This window comes from Heteronotia binoei, chromosome 17 (genome assembly GCF_032191835.1).
Source record: "Heteronotia binoei isolate CCM8104 ecotype False Entrance Well chromosome 17, APGP_CSIRO_Hbin_v1, whole genome shotgun sequence".
NCBI lineage: Eukaryota > Metazoa > Chordata > Lepidosauria > Squamata > Gekkonidae > Heteronotia > Heteronotia binoei.
In genome coordinates this window covers 52,261,063-52,282,414 of record NC_083239.1, presented here as the reverse complement: position 1 = coordinate 52,282,414, position 21,352 = coordinate 52,261,063, and the positions used below count along the sequence as shown (strand labels likewise).

The 21,352-nt window shown below is 53.7% G+C and overlaps 2 protein-coding genes across 2 annotated transcripts in view; one reads left to right on the top strand and one right to left on the bottom strand.

The window, feature by feature from the left end:
- Positions 1-334: 334 nt before the first annotated feature.
- On the bottom strand, positions 335-1,961 carry FKRP (fukutin related protein). Its single transcript, XM_060258359.1, has one exon. The coding sequence runs from the start codon at positions 1,888-1,890 to the stop codon at positions 379-381; it is 1,512 nt and encodes a 503-aa protein (XP_060114342.1). The 5' UTR covers positions 1,891-1,961; the 3' UTR covers positions 335-378.
- A 14,529-nt stretch (positions 1,962-16,490) lies between these two features.
- Positions 16,491-21,352, top strand: part of LOC132585896 (striatin-4-like) — a 45,577-nt gene continuing 40,715 nt past the window's right edge. Inside the window, exon 1 of the mRNA XM_060257773.1 lies at positions 16,491-16,766. Coding sequence (XP_060113756.1) covers positions 16,491-16,766 — 276 coding nt within the window. The remainder of the gene's footprint in view (positions 16,767-21,352) is intronic.

Below are 21,352 nucleotides of genomic sequence, written 5' to 3'. Positions count from 1 at the left end.
GAGAGCTCTGGCTGACCTAAGGCCATTCCAGCAGGTGCAAGTGGAGGAGTGGGGAATCAAACCCGGTTCTCCCAGATAAAAGCCCACACACTTCACCACTACACCAAACTGGCTCTCTCTAAGCAGGGTCAGTCCTCATTAGTACTTGGATGGGAGACCACCAAGAAAGTCCACGGTAATGATGCGGAGGCAAGGCAATGGCAAACCACCTTTAAATGCCTCTTGCCTTGAAAACCCTAGTAGGTTGCCATAAGACAGCCGTGATTTGATGGCACTTCACACACACACACACACAAAGTTCAGGAAAAGGGAAAACCTTAGCTCTGAGATACGCAAGAGTCTCTCCCTTCAAGGCCCGTTTCCGTCAAAAGCACCTGTTCAGTTTTCCTTCTCCATTCTCTTCCGCGCCGGGTTGGGATATTCCGGGTTTTCGACGGCTCCTTCTCCAAACTTCAGCTCCAGGAAGGCCCGGTAATCATTGGGTGCGAGAGCCAGGAATCCGGCAAACCGAATGGGGACCAGGGGCTTCAGGAAGTGTTCGGGGAACTCAATGTCCTGCCGGTGGTCCATCCAAGTGTCCTTGGTCATCATGCCGTTCTTGGGATAGAAAGGCCAGAGGTCGACGTGCAAGTGATTGTGCTCGCTGTACTGCACGCGGTAGAAGTCCCCCTCGATTGCTTTCTCCCAGACGAAGCCCTTCTCGTCGACGATGGAGCCCGACTCGGCGTTCCGAAGAAGCTCGCAGTTGGGGATGTCCTCCAGGTAGATGCCTAGGTCGACGTCGTAGTCCCACGGGATAAGGTCGTGATAACGAGCTGCCCCGAGGAGAGTCCCGCCTTCCAGCCAGTACCGCACCCCGGACGTCTCCAGGATGTTGATGACGTATTTGGCCGTTTCTCTCAACGCTTTGAGGCAGCAGGGCGGAGTCCAGCGGTTTTGGTAGAGGTATTCCGGGGTGTCGTCGTGGATGGTGCCGAAGCACCGCGGGGTCTCCTTGCTGCACCCGAACCACTGCTCCTTCCCGTCCGGCAGGACGACGCGTTTGATCCCAAAATCCCGGAAGAGCTGCAGCCGGTTGGATCTGGCGAGGTTGTCGGCCTTCCACTGATTGTGGGAGGAGGTGAGCAAAGGGTGGTGAAGCGCCGAGAAGGAGACGTCGAGGATGCGGACCGCCCAACCCCGCAGGGAGGTCTGGATGAAGAGGGAGGTCGTCAGGGGCTTGGCCAGGGGCACGGAGAGGTTGAAGAAGTCCTTGGTGCGGAGGAGAAGGACAGCCTCTCCCTTCAAGGCCGTGCACAGCTTGGCGGAAGGAGGGGCCGCCATGTATTCGGCTGTCCATTCCTTAAGGCTGACCCGGAGGTTCAGGCACTGGAGGGGAGTCGTTGAGCGTACGGGAGCCGCGACCATCTCCACCGTGCTCTGACTGGCCTTGAACTCTTCCAGCATCCGCTCCAGCTGGGACGTTGCATCTGCCTTCGCCCCGTCGGGCACCAGGGCTACGTGTTCCGTTCTCACGTAGGTCTCGAGCCTGAACACGTGGGCGGGCTGGTCAGGGGACGGCTTGAGGAGGGCCACTCGGACGTTGGGACCGTTTGGGAGAACCATGGGCGGGTACGGGAGGCGATCTGCCGCCACGATGACAGGCAGCTCTGGATCCTGCCTCAAGAAGGACCGGGCCACGTCGGGAACGTAGTTTTCGAAATCTTCGAACTCCCTGATGAGGACAGTCACGCCGGGCCTCAGGGGACTGGTCTGCGGACGGGGGTTGGGCTGGGCGTGGTCTCTGTGGCGGTGGAGGACGTGCTGCTGCAGCCGGGAGATGTAGTAGAGGACCAGCAGGTTGAAGGTGATGGCGACAGCCAGCACGACCTGGCAGAAAGTGACGCGCATCTTGCAGGGGCCAGAAGGAGGTCACGTGGAGACGGTCTCCGGACCATGAGAGGTCCTCCTGTGTTGGACTCATCTATCCACATCTAGTCCACCTGGGGAGCCACGGAGAAGACATCATTAAAAATGAAAACAGCTACGGGGCTCTTAGCTGCAGTATATAGCTGGAGAACAAGCTACAATTTTCAGGGGTGTCAAACATGTGGCCCAGGGGCCAAACGAGGCCCCAAGAGGGCTCCTTTCAGGCCCCTGAGCAGCTGGCTGCTGTCTGTTTCGTTCTCCACCCCTCTTGCTTCCTTCTGCATCACAGCTTGCTTCGCCAGGCTTGCTCAAGTCACACAGGAGCTACAGAGCCAAGCCTCTCTTTTCTTGAGGAGTGTGTGGGGGGGGGAGGAGAGCTTGCTTTGCCAGGTTCTCTCAATCACACAGCAGAGCTACTGAGCCAAGCCTCCTTCTATTGGTTGAACCTCCTCCCCCTTACGGTCCCCTGGGGAGGGAAGGAAACAGCCAGAGCTTCCAGTTCCCTGGATCGCATGGGAAAGATACAAAGAAAGCACCTTTAAGACCAATAAGTGCTATTTTAAGCAAGTTTAAAGGGTTTTTAATAAAAAAATAATTGTTTTTGTCTGTTCTTTTTTAAGTTTATATCCCTGCTACCTAATCTTATATAGGTACATACATGGCCCGGCCTGACATGGTCTCCTTTATGTTGGATCCGGCCCTCTTAACAAATGAGTTTGACACCCCTGATCTAAATTAAAGGTTCCCAACCTTTTGGACCCCGTGGGCACATTTGGAATTCTGCCAAGGGGGGGGGGACAGAGTCATAAAATGGCCACCACAGGGGTGGAGTCAACCACACACGCACAAACAAATGCACATACACACAGAGAAAACCCCAAGTGCCCTGGACCAAGAGGACAAACTTTTAAAAATATGTTGGGAAGGACTGAGAGAATAAAACCAACACTGCGGTTATTTTAATCTGCGCAGCAAGTGAGATTTCTAAGCGCCGACTGGACCGGAGTCCCATCTCGCTCCACTTGGGGAGAACACTTGGTGGGCACCCAGAGAGGTGTCGGTGGGCTCCACGGGCATTCGTGGGCACCAAGCTGGTGAACCCTGATCTAAACCACAACGCTTGGAAGGCAGCGGTACTGTTGGAAGTCCAACCCCGGATGAAGGGGAATGGCCGTTCTCCCACCAGCCCATAAACGTCGATCCAGGAGGGTGGCTGCATTGGTCTTAAGCAGTGGGACACAGTCTGAATCTTTAAGCACCTTTAAGACCAATGAAGTTTTAGAATCGTAGAATAGAATCATAGAGTTGGAAGGGGCCATACAGACCATCTAGTCCAGGGGTGGCCAAACTCATTTGCGGCTCTTTCACACATATTGTGTGGCTCCTGAAGCCCCCCCCCCCCCGCCCTGTTGGCCTGCTTGGAGAAGGCATTTGTCTCTTTAAATCACTTCTCCAAGCCAAGCTAGCCGGCAGCTTGGAGAATGCATTCCAAGTTAAAGTTGCTTTCTTTCCACCTTTCCTCCCTCACTCCCATCTAGTTTGTTGGAGAGCCAGTTTGGTGTAGTGGTGAAGTGTGCGGACTCTTATCTGGGAGAACAGGGCTTGATTCCCCACTCCTCCACTTCCAGCTGCCGGAATGGCCTTGGGTCAGCCATAGCTCTGGCAGCGGTTGTCCTTGAAAGGGCAGCCTCTTATCTGGGAGAACTGGGTTTGATTCCCCACTCCTCCACTTGCAGCTGCTGGAATGGCCTTGGGTTAGCCATAGCTTTCACAGGAGTTGTCCTTGAAAGGGCAGCTGCTGTGAGAGATCTCTCAGCACCACTCAGTTTGGTGTAGTGAAGTGTGCGGACACGTATCTGGGAGAACTGGGTTTGATTCCCTACTCCTCCACCTGCGACTGCTGGAATGGCCTTGGGTTAGCCATAGCTCTCGCAGGAGTTGTCCTTGAAAGGGCAGCTGCTGTGAGAGCCCTCTCAGCCCCACCTACCTCACAGGGTGTCTGTTGTGGGGGGAGAAGGTATGGGAGATTGTAAGCCGCTCTGGGTCTCTGATTCAGAGAGAAGGGTGAGGTATAAGTCTGAAGTCTTCTTCTTCTTCTTTCCTTCATTCCTTCCTTCTCTCAAACATCTGGCATTCATGTCTTGCGGCTCTAAAACACTTGACGTTTATTTTAAGTGGCTCTTATGTTAAACAAGTTTGGGAACCCCTGATCTAGTCCCACCCCCTGCTCCGTGCAGGATCAGCCTAAAACATCTCCGACAAATAACCATCCAGCTGTGTTTTGAAGACTGCCACTGAAGGGGAGTTCACCACCTTCCTAGGAAGCTGGTTTCAACTCTAGACTACTCTGATCTTACTGGTCTTAAGGTGCCACTGGATTAAAACGTTGTTCTACAGCCCATAAACCAGGGGTGGCCAGCGGCAGCTCTCTAGATGTTTTTTGCCTACAACTCCCATCAGCCCCAGCCAGCATGGCCAATGGCTGGGGCTGATGGGAGCTGTAGGCAAAAAACATCTGGAGAGCTACCGTTGGCCACCCCTGCCATAAACAGTTTCCCTTATGCCAACATCCCAAGCTTCAGAGAGTCAAAGTGTTCTTTTCTTGAATTAAAATGAAAGGTCCAGAGTGGTGCTTGAGGTCGTTCACGATCCAAGATCTAGGGCAATTCCGCAGGGCCTGTAAGACAGTCCTCTTCCGGCAGGCCTATGATATTAACTGACAATGCAAAATATCCTGGATGAAAAAATGTATCTATGGGCCGCCGGTTTTTACTCTATCTTGTTTTTACTAAATTATGGTTTAATGGTATTTTAATTGTTTAAACTGAAATTGTTTTAATTATTGTGTTGTAAGCCGCCCTGAGACACCTGGGTGAGAAGGGCGGGGTATAAATCTTAATATAAATAATATAAATAAATAAATAAATAAATAAAAATAAATAATTACCTGGCCCTGAAGGTGCCTCCTTCCTGCCTCAGCATGAGTCACTGATCTGGGGGCTTACCTTCTGACTGGGAGGAAGAGGGACTGTGCTGTTCGGGCAGGGACGCAACGGGCAAGTCTCCTTTTAAGCCTTAAATTATGGAAATCAACGTAATCGGCTCCACTGCCTCTCTGCGGTAGGAGAGAGAACGACCCACGTGGAGGCTGAGTGGAAGAATACAAGGCCTGAGAAGGGACTCGTGCAGAGACACAGCAGGCAGCCTCCTCTGTAAGCTCGCTGGCCTTTGGACCCTTGATGTCGCTGCGCTGCAGTTCTCTAGCAGACTCCGTGGAGGTTGGGGATTACTGATCTCCGCGGCCGAAAGAGAAGAAAGGTTCCTGCGGAAAGGAATCCGCGAGGCGCCTTGAACAAAGGCATGACGCTTTCAGAGAAGCGTAACTACAAATGTTTCCAGAGAAGCTCAATTCTTGCTCCAAAAAAAATCTAAGCTGCAAGAATATCCGTTCCTGAAGACGACAAACCTTCATGCTCGCAGCGTTTGTCTTATGTGATGCAGGACATGAATTGGTTCCCCCCCAGTACGTGTGAGAGTATTGTAACAAAAGGCAAAATCAATATAAAAGTAACAATTGTTGATACAAGAAGAAGACTGCAGATTTATACTCCCCCGTTCTCTCTGAATCAGAGACTCAGAGCGGCTTCCAATCTCCTGCATCTTCTCCCCCTGCAACAGACACCCTGTGAGGTGGGTGGGGCTGAGAGGGCTCTCACAGCAGCTGCTCTTTCAAGGACAACTCCTAGGAGAGCTATGGCTGACCCAAGGCCATTCGAGCAGGTGCAAGTGGAGGAGTGGGGAATCAAACCCGGTTCCCCCAGATAAGAGTCCGCACACTTAACCACTACACCAAACTGGCTTAACCACTACACCAGACTTGTTTCAAAATATAGAGTAGTCTTGGCTTGCTACTCAAACTGGAGAGCCAGTTTGGTGTAGTGGTTAAGTGGGCGGACTCTTATCTGGGAGAACCGGGTTTGATTCCCCACGCCCCCACTTGCACCTGCTAGCATGGCCTTGGGTCAGCCATCGCTCTGGCAGAGGTTGTCCTTGAAAGGGCAGCTGCTGGGAGAGCCCTCTCCAGCCCCACCCACCTCACAGGGGGTCTGTTGTGGGGGAGGAAGATAAAGGAGATTGTGAGCCGCTCTGAGACTCTTCGGAGTGGAGGGCAGGATATAAATCCAATATCTTCATCTACCTCACAGGGTGTCTGTTGTGGGGGAGGAAGGGAACGGAGATTGTAGCTGTTCTGAGACTCTTCGGAGTGGAGGGCGGGATATAAATCCAATATCATCATCATCTTCTTCTCTATATTTTGAAACAAACAATTTATTATCAATATTATTGACAAAAAAAACCACTACACGCTAGATGCCAGATTTTAACAACACTGGCAAAATTAACAATAGAGGGTTGATGTTACAGCAACAGCAGCCGCAATGGATGGCCTAGGTAGCTATCCGTTTCGTTCGCCTTCTTCAGGCTGCAGTACACTAGGTAAAGCCTTGAATTCAATCATGGGACACCCAGTATTTCCTTCACATTTATATTTAGACCCTCTCCAGCTTTTACAATTGTTGTATATAGATAGTTGCAGTTGGAACCCCAGAGATCAACAAGTCTTCCATTAGGAGTTACACTTTGTCAGATTCAAAATGTCTCCGCGCAAAGCTCGGGTGAGAGAGAAGAAATCACACCGGCGGGTTGTCAGTTCCCTAGCCCAGAAGGGTAGAACCGAGGAGAGGTCAGCCACTGGCTTCTTTCCCTCCCCGATACCCTGGGCTTCAACCCGCAGCAGGGAGGCCGAACAAAAGGGGGAGCAGAAATAAAGGCCACCCCTCAACATATTGCTAAAACACTGTTTGAAATAACCACCCATCTCCCCAGGGTGGCGGACTGACAGATGAGAGCTATTAATCTGGTTTAGATCGAGTGTCTGATTTCTCCGGAGGGACCAAGGCTTCAGTTTTTAAAAAGGAACAATCATCTCTCTGCAACCCTTCTCCCTCCCCCCTTCCCCGCCTCCGTCCGTCCTCCTTTCATGGGCAACCGCGAAAGAATAAAGCCGCCCTTGCATTGGGGGAGATGGCGGAATACACAGCTCTCTTTGTCCTCCGCTTGTCGCAATAACAAAGTTCATCGCCAGGATCTCTCTGTCTCCATCAAAGCCGGTTCCCGGCATTCAGTCACGCCAGGCCCAGGAACCGGCCACCCTAAGGGAGGGGTTCTTCAGGGAGACACTGGCTTGATTCTGAATGGTTGAGGGAGCCGGGCCCAGGGAGAAGGGTTTGGGCCCTGCTCCAGCGCTGCTTTCTGCACGATGGGTGAATTGTCACAGTTTGTCTCCATGCGTAAGAAGTAGAGGCAATGATGTGAGTGGAATTTGCCCACGCCGGCTCACTGACAAGAAAGCCAGTGTGGTGTAGAAGAAGATATTGGATTTATATCCCGCCCTCCACTCCGAAGAGTCTCAGAGTGGCTCACAATCTCCTTTCCCTTCCTCCCCCACAACAGACACCCTGTGAGGTAGATGAAGATTTTGGATTTATATCCCGCCCTCCACTCCGAAGAGTCTCAGAGCGGCTCACAATCTCCTTTACCTTCCCCCCCACAACAGACACCCTGTGAGGTAGATGAAGATATTGGATTTATATCCCGCCCTCCACTCCGAAGAGTCTCAGAGCGGCTCACAATCTCCTTTCCCTTCCTCCCCCACAACAGACACCCTGTGAGGTAGATGAAGATATTGGATTTATATCCCGCCCTCCACTCTGAAGAGTCTCAGAGCGGCTCACAATCTCCTTTCCCTTCCTCCCCCACAACAGACACCCGGTGAGGTAGATGAAGATTTTGGATTTATATCCCGCCCTTCACTCCGAAGAGTCTCAGAGCGGCTCACAATCTCCTTTCCCTTCCCCCCCACAACAGACACCCTGTGAGGTAGATGAAGATATTGGATTTATATCCTGCCCTCCACTCCGAAGAGTCTCAGAGCGGCTCACAATCTCCTTTCCCTTCCTCCCCCACAACAGACCCCCTGTGAGGTAGATGAAGATATTGGATTTATATCCCGCCCTCCACTCCGAAGAGTCTCAGAGCGGCTCACAATCTCCTTTCCCTTCCTCCCCCACAACAGACACTCGGTGAGGTAGATGAAGATATCGGATTTATATCCCGCCCTCCACTCCGAAGAGTCTCAGAGCGGCTCACAATCTCCTTTACCTTCCCCCCCCACAACAGACACCCTGTGAGGTAGATGAAGATATTGGATTTGTATCCCGCCCTCCACTCCGAAGAGTCTCAGAGCGGCTCACAATCTCCTTTCCCTTCCCCCCCACAACAGACACCCCGTGAGGTAGATGAAGATATTGGACTTATATCCTGCCATCCGCTCCGAAGAGTCTCAGAGAGGCTCACAATCTCCTTTCCCTTCCCCCCCCCCACAACAGACCCCCTGTGAGGTAGATGAAGATATTGGATTTATATCCCGCCCTCCACTCCGAAGAGTCTCAGAGCGGCTCACAATCTCCTTTACTTTCCTCCCCCACAATAGACCCCCTGTGAGGTAGATGAAGATATTGGATTTATATCCCGCCCTCCACTCCGAAGAGTCTCAGAGCGGCTCACAATCTCCTTTCCCTTCCTCCCCCACAACAGACACCCGGTGAGGTAGATGAAGATATCGGATTTATATCCCGCCCTCCACTCCGAAGAGTCTCAGAGCGGCTCACAATCTCCTTTACCTTCCCCCCCACAACAGACACCCTGTGAGGTAGATGAAGATATTGGATTTGTATCCCGCCCTCCACTCCGAAGAGTCTCAGAGCGGCTCACAATCTCCTTTCCCTTCCCCCCCACAACAGACCCCCTGTGAGGTAGATGAAGATATTGGATTTATATCCCGCCCTCCACTCCGAAGAGTCTCAGAGCGGCTCAGAATCTCCTTTACTTTCCTCCCCCACAATAGACCCCCTGTGAGGTAGATGAAGATATTGGATTTATATCCCGCCCTCCACTCCAAAGAGTCTCAGAGCGGCTCACAATCTCCTTTACTTTCCTCCCCCACAACAGACACCCTGTGAGGTAGATGAAGATATTGGACTTATATCCCGCCATCCACTCCGAAGAGTCGCAGAAAGGCTCACAATCTCCTTTCCCTTCCCCCCCCCACAACAGACACCCTGTGAGGTAGATGAAGATACTGGATTTATATCCTGCCTTCCACTCCGAAGAGTCTCAGAGCGGCCTACAATCTCCTTTCCCTTCCCCCCCACAACAGACACCCTGTGAGGTAGATGAAGATATTGGATTTATATCCCGCCCTCCACTCCGAAGAGTCTCAGAGCGGCTCACAATCTCCTTTCCCTTCCTCCCCCACAACAGACACCCTGTGAGGTGGGTGGGGCTAAGAGAGCTCTCACAGCAGCTGCCCTTTCAAGGACAACTTCTGCCAGAGCTATGGCTGACCCAAGGCCATTCCAGCAGCTGCAAGTGAAGGAGTGGGGAATCAAACCCGGTTCTCCGCGCACTTAACCACTATACTACTGGCTCTCCAGTTAGTGGTTAAGAATGTCAGACTAGTCTCTGGGATACTCCCACTTGAGTTCCCCAGTTGCATCATGGAAGCTTGCTGGGTGACCTCGGGCCAGTCATGTTCTCTCAGCGTAATCTAATTGACGTTTTTTTATGTTTTTATGACGTCGTAGCCCAGGAGCGGCCAAACTTGCTGAACATAAGAGCCACATAGAACATGAGAGCCACACTGAATAAACGTCAGATGTTTGAGAGCCGCGAGACATGAACATCGGATATTTGAGAGCCACGATAAGGAAGGAAGAAAGGAAGGAAGGAAAGCAGATGGAGGAGGAGGAGAGAGGAGAGAGAGGTGGAAAGAAAGCAAACTTTAAATGCATTCTCCAAGCCAGCCAACGGGGCAGAGGTGACATGGAAAGCCACACAATATGTGTGAAAGAGCCACATGTGCCACCCCTGATGTAGACTATTGGTCTGATCCAGCAGGGCTCTTTGGATGTTCTTATGTTAAAAAATAGAAAAAAGGAGATGCTGCTTTACATATACAGTGATTAAGATGTGGAATTCGCTGCCAAGGGATGTCGTGATGCCCACAGTCTTTAAAAGGAAATTAGACAGATTCATGGAGGATAAGCCTGGCGGCAGCTACCAGCCATGGTGCCCGAGGGGAACCTCAGGGCACTGAATCCTCTGAATCCCAGGACAAGGAGGCAATATCAGGGGAACAGCTCTTCTGAGGTTCTTAGGAAGCCTCGGCCTCTCTGCCCTGTTGTCGGCCCTCCAGAGGAACTGGCTGGCCACTGTGTGAGGCAGGAGGCTGGACTAGATGGACCCTCACTGGACTGATCCAGCAGGGCTCTTCTGATGTTTTTCTCAGGGGAAGGCCTCGGCCTCTCTGCCCTGTTGTTGGCCCTCCAGAGGCCACTGTGTGAGGCAGGAGGCTGGACTAGATGGACCCTCACTGGTCTGACCCAGCAGGGCTCTTCTGATGTTCTTCCCAGGGGAAGGCCTCAGCCTCTCTGCTCTCCAGAGGAACTGGTTGGCCACTGTGTGAGACAGGAGGCTGGACTAGATGGACCCTCCTTGGTCTGATCCAGAAGGGCTCGTCTGATGTTCTTCTCAGAGGAAGGCCTTGGCCTCTCTGCCCTGTTGTTGGCCCTCCAGAGGAACTGGTTGGCCACTGTGTGAGACAGGAGGCTGGACTAGATGGACCCTTGACTGATCCTTCTGATGTTCTTATGAAAGCCTCGGCCTCTCTGCCCTGTTGTTGGTCCTCCAGAGGCCACTGTGTGAGACAGGAGGCTGGACTAGATGGACCCTCACTGGTCTGACCCAGCAGGGCTCTTCTGATGTTCTTCTCAGGGGAAGGCCTTGGCCTCTCTGCCCTGTTGTTGGCCCTCCAGAGGAACTGGTTGGCCACTGTGTGGGACAGGAGGCTAGATGGATGGACCCTTGACTGATCCTTCTGATGTTCTTATGAAGGCCTCAGCCTCTGTGCCCCGTTGTTGGCCCTCCAGAGGAACTGGTTGGCCACTGTGTGAGACAGAATGCTGGATGGATGGACCCTCACTTGTCTGACCCAGCAGAGCTCTTATTTTCTGACCATTTTGGAACGTGAAGGAAGGAGTCTCCCAAGAATACCAGCTCCAGCCCCACCTCCCCAAGCAACACCCACCTCAACGGCCTTCAGTTTCACTCTCAGCCCTACCTGTTGTGGAGAGGCAGGTCTGAATTCTCTGCGGTTGTCAACCGAAGCAATGTTCAGGCAGCTGAAAAGCAAATCGAATACGCGATCAAGCGAGGCAAAAGGACCATCACCGGCCCTGTCTCTTTGGTTCCGCAGCAAAAAAAGGATTCTTAGCCATCAGCGTGCCCAAACAAGTCCCCAACGTGGTCCCTGTGGGCATCATGGTGCTCTCCAAAGTTTTTTTGTCTTAAAGTGGGTGTGGTCAGGTGGTGCTAGCAGGGCTTCTGGCTAGCCACCAGAGCTCGGACAGATACTGCTAGACAAGAGATACTTACAGATACTGCTAGAATGTCATGGGTGCTGGGGACCCTGCAGAGGGAGACGAGTCTGCCGAGGAAACTGTACCCCTGCCACCTGCACCAGTGCCCCTGCCTCCTGCTGAAGAAGATCCCAGCCCCCCTGCCTCGCCCTCTCGGGTGGCTCGTGTGCGTGACCGCCTCCGTCAGGACCTCAGGGATCGGAGGAGGGCGGCACGCTCACAAGCAAGACGCTCCCTGAGTCCTGAGTTTTGAGAGGCTTCTGGCCCTCCTAAGAGCAAGGATGCTTGAGTTGTAACAGGATCCTGGCTGCCTCCCAGAGCCAGCAATTAGCCCAAATGGGCAACAGCCAGCAGAGGGCTATATAGCTGTGGGCTTTGGGAGGAGGCTTTGTGGAAGCAACTAGTCAACTACCTGAGGTCCTAGCATCCACTTCGGCTTTTGACTTTGGACCTCCTGACCTTGGCTTGACTTCTGGACCCCCTGACTACGGCTTCTGAACCTCTGACCTACGATACCTGGACGACGATTTGGCTTTGGCACCTTGGACACTCTTGCTCACCGGTTACAGACCTTGGACTGCCCCTGGACTTCGCCTGGCCTGGCCCCAGCTCATGACATAGAAAGCTTGCTGGGTGACCTTGGGCTAGTCACATTTTCAGCCTAAGCTACCTCACATTGTTGTTGCTGTAAGGATAAAATGGAAGAAGATAGTCTTGGGGTACCTGCTTGGGAGAAAGGAAAGGGAAAGGTCCCCTGCGCAAGCACCAGTCGTTTCCGACTCTGGCGTGACTGTTGCTCTCACAACGTTTTCATGGCAGACTTTTGACGGGGTGGTTTGCCCTTGCGTCCCCCAGTCCTCGACGCTTTCCCTCCAGCAAGCTGGGGACTCCTTTGACCGACCTCGGAAGGATGGAAGGCTGAGTCAACCTCGAGTCGGCTACCTGAAAACCCAGCTACCGCCGGGGATCAAACTCAGGTCGTGAGCAGAGCTTAGGACTGCAGCACTGCAGCTTTAACACTCTGCGCCACGGGGCTCTTCGGGAGAAAGGGAGGGTACAATTAAGCACGATCGTACTGTCTCTTCTCCAAGGAAATGGCCCAGGCAGAGAAAAGTCCTTCACAGAAGATCCTTTAACGTAGGGTTGCCAAGTCCAATTCAAGAAATATCTGGGGACTTTGGGGGAGGAGCCAGGAGACTTTGGGGGTGGAGCCAGGAGACATTGGGGCGGAGCCAAGAACAAGGGTGTGACAAGCATAATTGAACTCCAAGAGAGTTCTGGCCATCACATTTAAAGGGACAGCACACTTTTTAAAATGTCTTCCTTCTAAAGGAAATAACAAAGAATAGGGGCACCTTCTTTTGGGGCTCATAGAATTGGACCCCCTGGTCCAATCGTTTTGAAACTTGGAGGGTACTTTGGGGAGAGGCACTAGATACTATATTGAAAATTTGGTGCCTCTACCTCAAAAAACAGCTCCCCCAGAGCCCCCAAAACCTCCAGATTAATTCCCCATTATACCCTATGAGAATTGATCTCCACATAGGGAATAATGAAGACGTTTCCCTCTCCTCCTCCCTCCCCCCCCCCCCTTTCTGGCAACTGAAGCGAGGGACTGGCCTTTCTACTCACGAGTTGCTGCCAGCTTCTTTACAGCAGCAGTCACACCATCCCAAAGTGGAGCCTTGCAATCAAGCCTCCGGAGGTGCAAAGGCACATGGTCCTTTGCAGGCGGGGCTTCTCTCCTCCCCCCCCCCCAGCCAGCTGACTGGGCGCGGGAAGCAGCTTGCGAAAAGGAAGAACGGCTGCTGCAATGGGGCTGGGTGGGAAGGGAAGGGAGGAGGAGAAGCATCGGGCATTGGAGTCCGTCAAGACCCGCCTGCGTTCGGCAGCCACCTCCACCCGCTCGCTGGCGAGCCAGCCTCCCTTCTCAAGATTTCCCTTGCCAGGCTCAGCACCTCCTCCCCGGACGACGCAAATGCTCCTTGGCGCCATTCCCCCCTCCTCCCCCCGCTTCCAGAGTTATGGAAAGCGGGAAAAGAGGCTGAAAATCCAGTATTCTCCCGCCAGGGCGGGAGGCTTGGGAAGGCTACTTTAACGGCAGGTGCTGCTGAGGATGGAACATGTAAAGTCCTGCATGCAAAACAAGCTTTCTACCTCACACCTCTGTGTGCACGCTCAGCCCTGTTCTCTTTGTTGTAATGTCTTTGCACGTTCCAGGAAAAAGGTGCCGGAGCAGAGAAGGCTCACTTCAGACAAACCCCAGCAGCTGCTCCATCCACAATTTGGGGCCGAGCCCCATCTGTCTAAAACCCTTCCCCTTCTGATTTTTGCTATGGCTCCAGGTCCTAGCCAGCAGGCCTTTTGTGGTTGCGTATCTGTGCCTGCACTACCAAGTTGTCGGCCACATACAGCAATAGTTTGCGTCTTTGCCCATGTGGGAAACGTCACTTGTGGATTACCTCGACAGCACAACGCTGGCCCAGTATATGGTAGCACCTGGATATGTCCCGCTATGCCAGTTGATCTGTCAACGAGCAAGATCAGTTTCCATGGAGAAAATGGTTACTTTTATGGCATTATATCTCGCCTAAGGTCCCTCCCCTCTCTATCTGCTCACCCCCCCCCCCAAAAAAAAAACCTGCAGGAATTTTGGTGTAGTGGTGAAGTGCGCGGACTCTTATCTGGGAAAACCGGGTTTGATTCCCCACTCCTCCACTTGCACCCGCTGGAATGGCCTTGGGTCAGCCAGAGCTCTCTTATCTGGGAGAACCGGGTTTGATTCCCCACTCCTCGACTTGCAGCTGCTGGAATGGCTTTGGGTCAGCCAGAGCTCTCTTATCTGGGAGAACCGGGTTGGATTCCCCACTCCTCCACTTGCACCCGCTGGAATGGCCTTGGGTCAGCCAGAGCTCTCTTATCTGGGAGAACCGGGTTTGATTCCCCACTCCTCCACTTGCACCCGCTGGAATGGCCTTGGGTCAGCCAGAGCTCTCTTATCTGGGAGAACCGGGTTTGATTCCCCACTCCTTGACTTGCAGCTGCTGGAATGGCTTTGGGTCAGCCAGAGCTCTCTTATCTGGGAGAACCGGGTTGGATTCCCCACTCCTCCACTTGCAGTTGCTGGAATGGCCTTGGGTCAGCCAGAGCTCTCTCATCTGGGAGAACCGGGTTTGATTCCCCACTCCTCCACTTGCAGCTGCTGGAATGGCCTTGGGTCAGCCAGAGCTCTCTCATCTGGGAGAACCGGGTTGGATTCCCCACTCCTCCACTTGCAGATGCTGGAATGTCCTTGGGTCAGCCACAGCTCTCGCAGAGCTGTCCTTGAAAGGGCAGCTGCTGTGAGAGCCCTCTCAGCCTCACCCACCTCAGAGGGTATCTGTTGTGGGGGGAGAAGTTAAAGGAGATTGTAAGCCACTCTGAGACTCTGATTCAGAGAGAAGGGTGGGGTATAAATCTGCAGTCATCTTCTTCTTCCTAATCTGGAGCTGACTAACCTATATGGCAGTGTCCAATTGGGTGTGCCTTTGAGAGCCAACAGGACGAGCCCCGTGGCGCAGAGTGTTAAAGCTGCAGTACTGCAGTCCTAAGCTCTGCTCACGACCTGAGTTTGATCCCCAGTGGAAGCTGGGTTTTCAGGTAGCTGGCTTGAGGTTGACTCAGCCTTCCATCCTTCTGAGGTCGGTAAAATGAGTCCCCAGCTTGCTGGAGGGAAAGTGTAGATGACTGGGGAAGGCAATGGCAAACCACCCCGTAAAATGCCTGCTGTGAAAACGTGAAAGCAACGTCACCGCAGAGTCAGAAACGACTAGTGCTTGCACAGGGGACCTTTCCTTTGAGAGCCAACAGTGACCTGAAGGTTGGAAGCTGGGAGCTGGTTCAGGTCTTCTCTCAGCTCAAAAGCTGGCTGCGGTGACCTTGGGCCAGTGTCCTTCTCAGCCTCACCTACCTCACAGGGTTGTTGTGAAGATACTGGGAGGGTATTTTTTTTGGGAGGGGAGACACCCCTGGCAAGCGTGTATTGGCGGAGGCAGTTAGCTGAAGGGGCCACCCCACCGCCTTGTTGGGCCCCGTCGCCATGAAGGCCGACCCTGCTTCCCGAACCCTCTGTGCGTAGGGTTGCCAAGTGCAATTCAAGAAATATCTGGGGACTTTGGGGGCGGAGCCAGGAGACATTGGGGGTGGAGCCAATAGCAAGGGTGTGGCAAGCACAATTGAACTCCAAAGGGCGTTCTGGCCATCACATTTAAAGGGACGGCACACCTTTTAAAATGTTTTCCCTTCATTGGAAATAATGAAGGAGAGGGGCACCTTCTTTGGTGGGTCATAGAATTGGACCCCCTGCTCCAATCTTTTTGAAACTTGGGGGGGTAATTTGGGGAGAGGCACTGGATGCTTTGCTGAATATTTGGTGCCTCTACCTCAAAAAAACAGCCCTCACCAGAGCCCCAGATACCCGCAGATCAATTCTCCATTATGCCCTATGAGAATAAGTCTCCATAGGGAGTAATGGAGTGCCCAGCAGACATCTCCTCCCGCTTTCTGATGACCCTGAAGCGGGGGCAGGGCCTCCAAACCGGGAGATCCCCTGCCCCCACCTGGGGATTGGCAACCCACCCTCCCTCCCTGGTGGCACTCAAACACCTGCCATTTCTTCTGTGTGGCTCTTACCTTAAGCAAGTTTGGCCGCCCCTGCTCTTTAGGAGCCTCTATAGGCGGGGGCGGTTAGCTGCAGAGGCGGGGCCGCCCCAGCGCCTCGCTAGGCCCCGTCGCCATGGAGACCGCCCGGGCTCCGCTCCCCGAACCCTCCGCGCGGGAGAGGGAGGGGCGGCGCCCGTCGCCACGGCAACCCCCGCCTGCCGCCCAATCCCGCCGCGGCGGGGGCCCCCCCTCACCTCGCGTCGCCACGGCAACCCCGCCTCCTGCCCTCCACGGCTAGGCCCCGCTCGCCGCCGCCCGACTAGGCCGCACTTCCGGGCCGGCTCCTTATTTGGCAGGAAGTTCCCCTCGGCCGCCCCTTCTCCGCCCGCCGTCCCCTTCGCGATGTGGCAGCAGCAGCAGCAGCAGCCTCCGCCGCCGCCTCCGCCGCTGCTCTCCGGGTCGCTGATGGAGGCCGAGCGGGCGGTGGTGGTGGCGGCGCGGGCCGGGCAGGCCTCGGCCCCGGGGGAGCAGCCGCCTCAGCCCCCGCAGCAGCCGCAGCAGCCGCCCCCGGGCCGCGGGGAGCTCAGCCTGCCGGGCATCCTGCACTTCATCCAGCACGAGTGGGCCCGCTTCGAGGCCGAGAAGAGCCGCTGGGAGGCCGAGAAGGCCGAGCTCCAGGTGGGGAAGGGGGTGCTCTCTTCTTCCGCCTCCCGCCGCCATCTTGGCAGGGAAACGGTGGGGTTGCCAATCCCCAGGTGGGGGCGGGGGATCGCCTGGGTTGGAGGCCCGCCCCCCGCTTCAGGGTCATCAGAAAGAGGGGGAATGGCTGCTGGGAACTCCATCATTCTCTATAGAGGCTGATTCCCGTAATGCAGAATTCGTCTATTGGGGTATTGGGGGGGCGGGGCTGGTTTTTTTAGGTGGAAGCGTCAAATTTTCAGCATAGCACCCGAAGCCTCTCCTCAAAGCTCCCTCCAAGTTTCAAAAGGTTTGGGCAGGGGGGTCCAATGCTATGAGCCCCCAAAGAAGGTGCCCCTATCCTTCATTATTTCCAGTGGAAGGAAGGCATGTAAAAGGTGTGCGGTCCCTTTAAGTGTGATGGCCAGAAATTCCTTTTGGAGTTCAATGGTGCTTGTCACAACCTTGCTTCTGGCTCCACCCCCAAGGTCTCCTGGCTCCACCCCCAAAGTCCCTAGATATTTCTTGAATTGGACTTGGCAACCTTACCCCGGGAAGGGGGTGCTCTCTTCTTCCGCCTCCCACCGCCATCTTGGCAGGGAAAAGGTGGGGGTTGCCAATCCCCAGGTGGGGGCGGGGGATCCCCTGGGTTGGAGGCCCGCCCCCCGCTTCAGGGTCATGAGAAAGAGGGGGAATGGCTGCTGGGAACTTCATGATTCTCTATAGAGACTGATTCCCGTAATGCAGAATTCGTCTATTGGGGTATTGGGGGGGGGGGGCTGGTTTTTTTAGGTGGAAGCGTCGAATTTTCAGCATAGCACCCGAAGCCTCTCCTCAAAGCTCCCTCCAAGTTTCAAAAGGATTGGGCAGGGGGGTCCAATGCTATGAGCCCCCAAAGAAGGTGCCCCTATCCTTCATTATTTCCAGTGGAAGGAAGGCATGTAAAGGGTGTGCGGTCCCTTTAAGTGTGATGGCCAGAAATTCCTTTTGGGGTTCAATGGTGCTTGTCACAACCTTGCTTCTGGCTCCACCCCCAAGGTCTCCTGGCTCCACCCCCAAAGTCCCTAGATATTTCTTGAATTGGACTTGGCAACCTTACCCCGGGAAGGGGGTGCTCTCTTCTTCCGCCTCCCACCGCCATCTTGGCAGGGAAAAGGTGGGGGTTGCCAATCCCCAGGTGGGGGCGGGGGATCCCCTGGGTTGGAGGCCCGCCCCCCGCTTCAGGGTCATGAGAAAGAGGGGGAATGGCTGCTGGGAACTTCATGATTCTCTATAGAGACTGATTCCCGTAATGCAGAATTCGTCTATTGGGGTATTGGGGGGGGGGGGGGGGCTGGTTTTTTTAGGTGGAAGCGTCAAATTTTCAGCATAGCACCCGAAGCCTCTCCTCAAAGCACCCTCCAAGTTTCAAAATGATTGAACCAGGGGGTCCAATGCTATGTGCCCCCAAAGAAGGTGCCCCTATCCTTCATTATTTCCAGTGGAAGGAAGGCATGTAAAAGGTGTGTGGTCCCTTTAAGTGTGATGGCTAGAAATTCCTTTTGGAGTTCAAGGGTGCTTGCTCCTGGCTCCACCCCCAATGTCTCCTGGCTCCACCCCCAAATTCCCTAGATATTTCTTGAATTGGACCTGGCAACCTTACCCCGGGAAGGGGGTGTTCTCTTCTTCCGCCTCCCGCCGCCATCTTGGCAGGGAAACGGTGGGGGTTGCCAATCCCCAGGTGGGGGCGGGGGATCCCCTGGTTTGGAGGCCCTCCCCCCGCTTCAGGGTCATCAGAAAGAGGGGGAATGTTTGCTGGGAACTCCATGATTCTCTATAGAGGCTGATTCCCGTAATGCAGAATTCGTCTATTGGGGTATTGGGGGGGCGGGGCTGTTTTTTTTAGGTGGAAGCGTCAAATTTTCAGCATAGCACCCGAAGCCTCTCCTCAAAGCACCCTCCAAGTTTCAAAATGATTGAACCAGGGGGTCCAATGCTATGAGCCCCCAAAGAAGGTGCCCCTGTCCTTCATTATTTCCAGTGGAAGGAAGGCATGTAAAAGGTGTGCGGTCCCTTTAAGTGTGATGGCCAGAAATTCCTTTTGGGGTTCAATGGTGCTTGTCACAACCTTGCCTCTGGCTCCACCCCCAAGGTCTCCTGGCTCCACCCGCAAAGTCCCTAGATATTTCTTGAATTGGACTTGGCAACCTTACCTTTGGCTCCACCCCCAAAGTCCCTAGATATTTCTTGAATTGGACTTGGCAACCTTACCCCGGGAAGGGGGTGCTCTCTTCTTCCGCCTCCCGCCGCCATCTTGGCAGGGAAAAGGTGGGGGTTGCCAATCCCCAGGTGGGGGCGGGGGATGCCCTGGTTTGGAGGCCCACCCCCCGCTTCAGGGTCATGAGAAAGAGGGGGAATGGCTGCTGGGAACTCCATGATTCTCTATAGAGACTGATTCCCGTAATGCAGAATTCGTCTATGGGTATTGGGGGGGGGGCTGGGTTTTTTTAGATAGAAACATCAAATTTTCAGCATAGCATCCAAAGCCTCTCCTCAAAGCACCCTCCATGTTTCAAAAGGATTGGACCAGGGGGTCCAATGCTATGAGCCCCCAAAGAAGATGCCCCTATCCTTCATTATTTCCAGTGGAACGAAGGCATGTAAAAGGTGTGCGGCCCCTTTAAACGTGATGGCCAGAACTCCCTTTGGAGTTCAATGGTGCTTGTCACAACTTTGCTTCTGGCTCCACCCCCAAGGTCTCCTGGCTCCACCCCCAAAGTCCCTAGATATTTCTTGAATTGGACTTGGCAACCTTACCCCGGGAAGGGGGTGCTCTCTTCTCCTTCCTCCCGTCGCCATCTTGGCAGGGAAATGGTGGGGGTTGCCAATCCCCAGATGGGGGCAGGGGATCCCCCGGTTTGGAGGCCCTCCTCCCGCTTCAGGGTCATCAGAAAGCAGGGGGGAGGGGAAATGTCTGCTGGGCAGTCCATTATTTCCTATGGAGACTGATTCCCATAGGGTTTAATCCAGAATTGATTGGGGGGGTCTGTTTTTTGAGGTAGAGGCACCAAATTTGTGGTATAGCATCCAGGACCTCTCCCCAGAATGCTCTCCAAATTTCAAAACGATTGGACCAAGGGGTCCAATTCTGTGAGCCCCCAAAGAAGGTGCCCCTATCCTTCATTACTGCCAGTGGAGGGAAGGCATTTAAGAGGTGTGTGGTCCCTTTAAATGTGATGTTCAGAATTCCCTTTGGAGTTCAGTTATGCTTATCACACCCTTGCTCCTGGCTCCACCCCCAAAATCCCCAGATATTTCCTGAATTGCACCTGGCAACCTTACCCCCCATTCCATTTCCCACCACCATGGAGGGTGAGGCTGAGTGGGGCACCCCCTTTACTCTCCAGGCAGGCAGGTCTCGTTTATTTGGGGGGGGGCGTGCTCGCTGGGCTCCAGGTGGCGTCTGGAGATCTCCCATCATTATGAATGACCTCCAGACTGCAGAGGTCAGTTCCCCTGAAGAAAAATGGAGGGGGGGGGCTCGATGACGTTGTACCACTCAAACTGCCCTCTCAAGGCTCTAACGCCAAATCTCCAGGAATTTCCCAAAGCTCTGTTGGCAACCTTAGCTGTGGCCTTCCCCAAATAAAGGCTGTTGTGTTTTTCCCCATAAATTGGGGAGGGGGGGCTCTTCCACTTACTTGCAGGCATTGTTCCCTCTAAGCTGCAGAATCTTGTGAGCAAAAATTCTACTTTGTGAGCTACTGGCATGAAAGTTGTGAGTTACTGCATCGATGAGTCTGCTCTGGGGCCGTATTTCCTGAGCTAAGACAAAAATCTGTGAGCGGGAGGCTAAAAATCTGTGAGCTAGCTCAGGCTAACTCAGCTTAAGAGGGAACACTGCTGACAGATTAGGTGAGCAATGTCTCTCCATTCCCCTCCCCTCTGTGTGGCTAGTTCCTTTCTCTTCCAAATATATAGGCACACATGCACACTGGCAGAGGTGGTGTGGTTTCTGGCTCCTTTTCCCAAGGAGCTCGGGCAACAGGGTTCTCTCCTCTTATTGTTCTGTCTTCACAACAACCTGATGAGGAAGGCCAGGCTGGGAGAAGGGCGTTCCCCCAAGGGGACCCTGTGAACTCGGTGGCAGAGTGGAGACCTGAACCTGCGTCTGATTCTTCATCTGACCCTTAGTGCTTTTTTCTTCTTTTCTTTAAAAGAGGCTCTGGAACTCTGAAGAGGGAAATGACGGCGAAATACAGGTGCCCCTTATGAACTTTTAAGCATTTTTTGAGATGCTTGTTTCCACAAAGAGGTTCAACTCTGTCCCACCGCCTTCCTCCAGAGGGGAAAAAACCCTGCTGCCCCTTAACTTCTTTGCCATAGGGCTGTTGAAGGCGGCACAGTCTTTCCCATACTCATTCCACATGTCTAATCTGACACAATTTTATTCTGTAGTGTGGGCTCCTGGAAGAAGAGGTAAACTGTAATTTCTCTCATACCCGTTTTCACGGGCAGAAATGGGCACCCTCTTATAACCCCTCCCATTCTCAATGTAAAAATTTCTGCCCCAACTCATCCTCTGCTGAGATAATTATCGCTTTGGG

Coding starts and splice junctions, on each gene's coding strand:
- FKRP (XM_060258359.1), bottom strand. CDS start 1,890: ATGCGCGTCACTTTCTGCCAGGTCGTGCTGGCTGTCGCCATCACCTTC.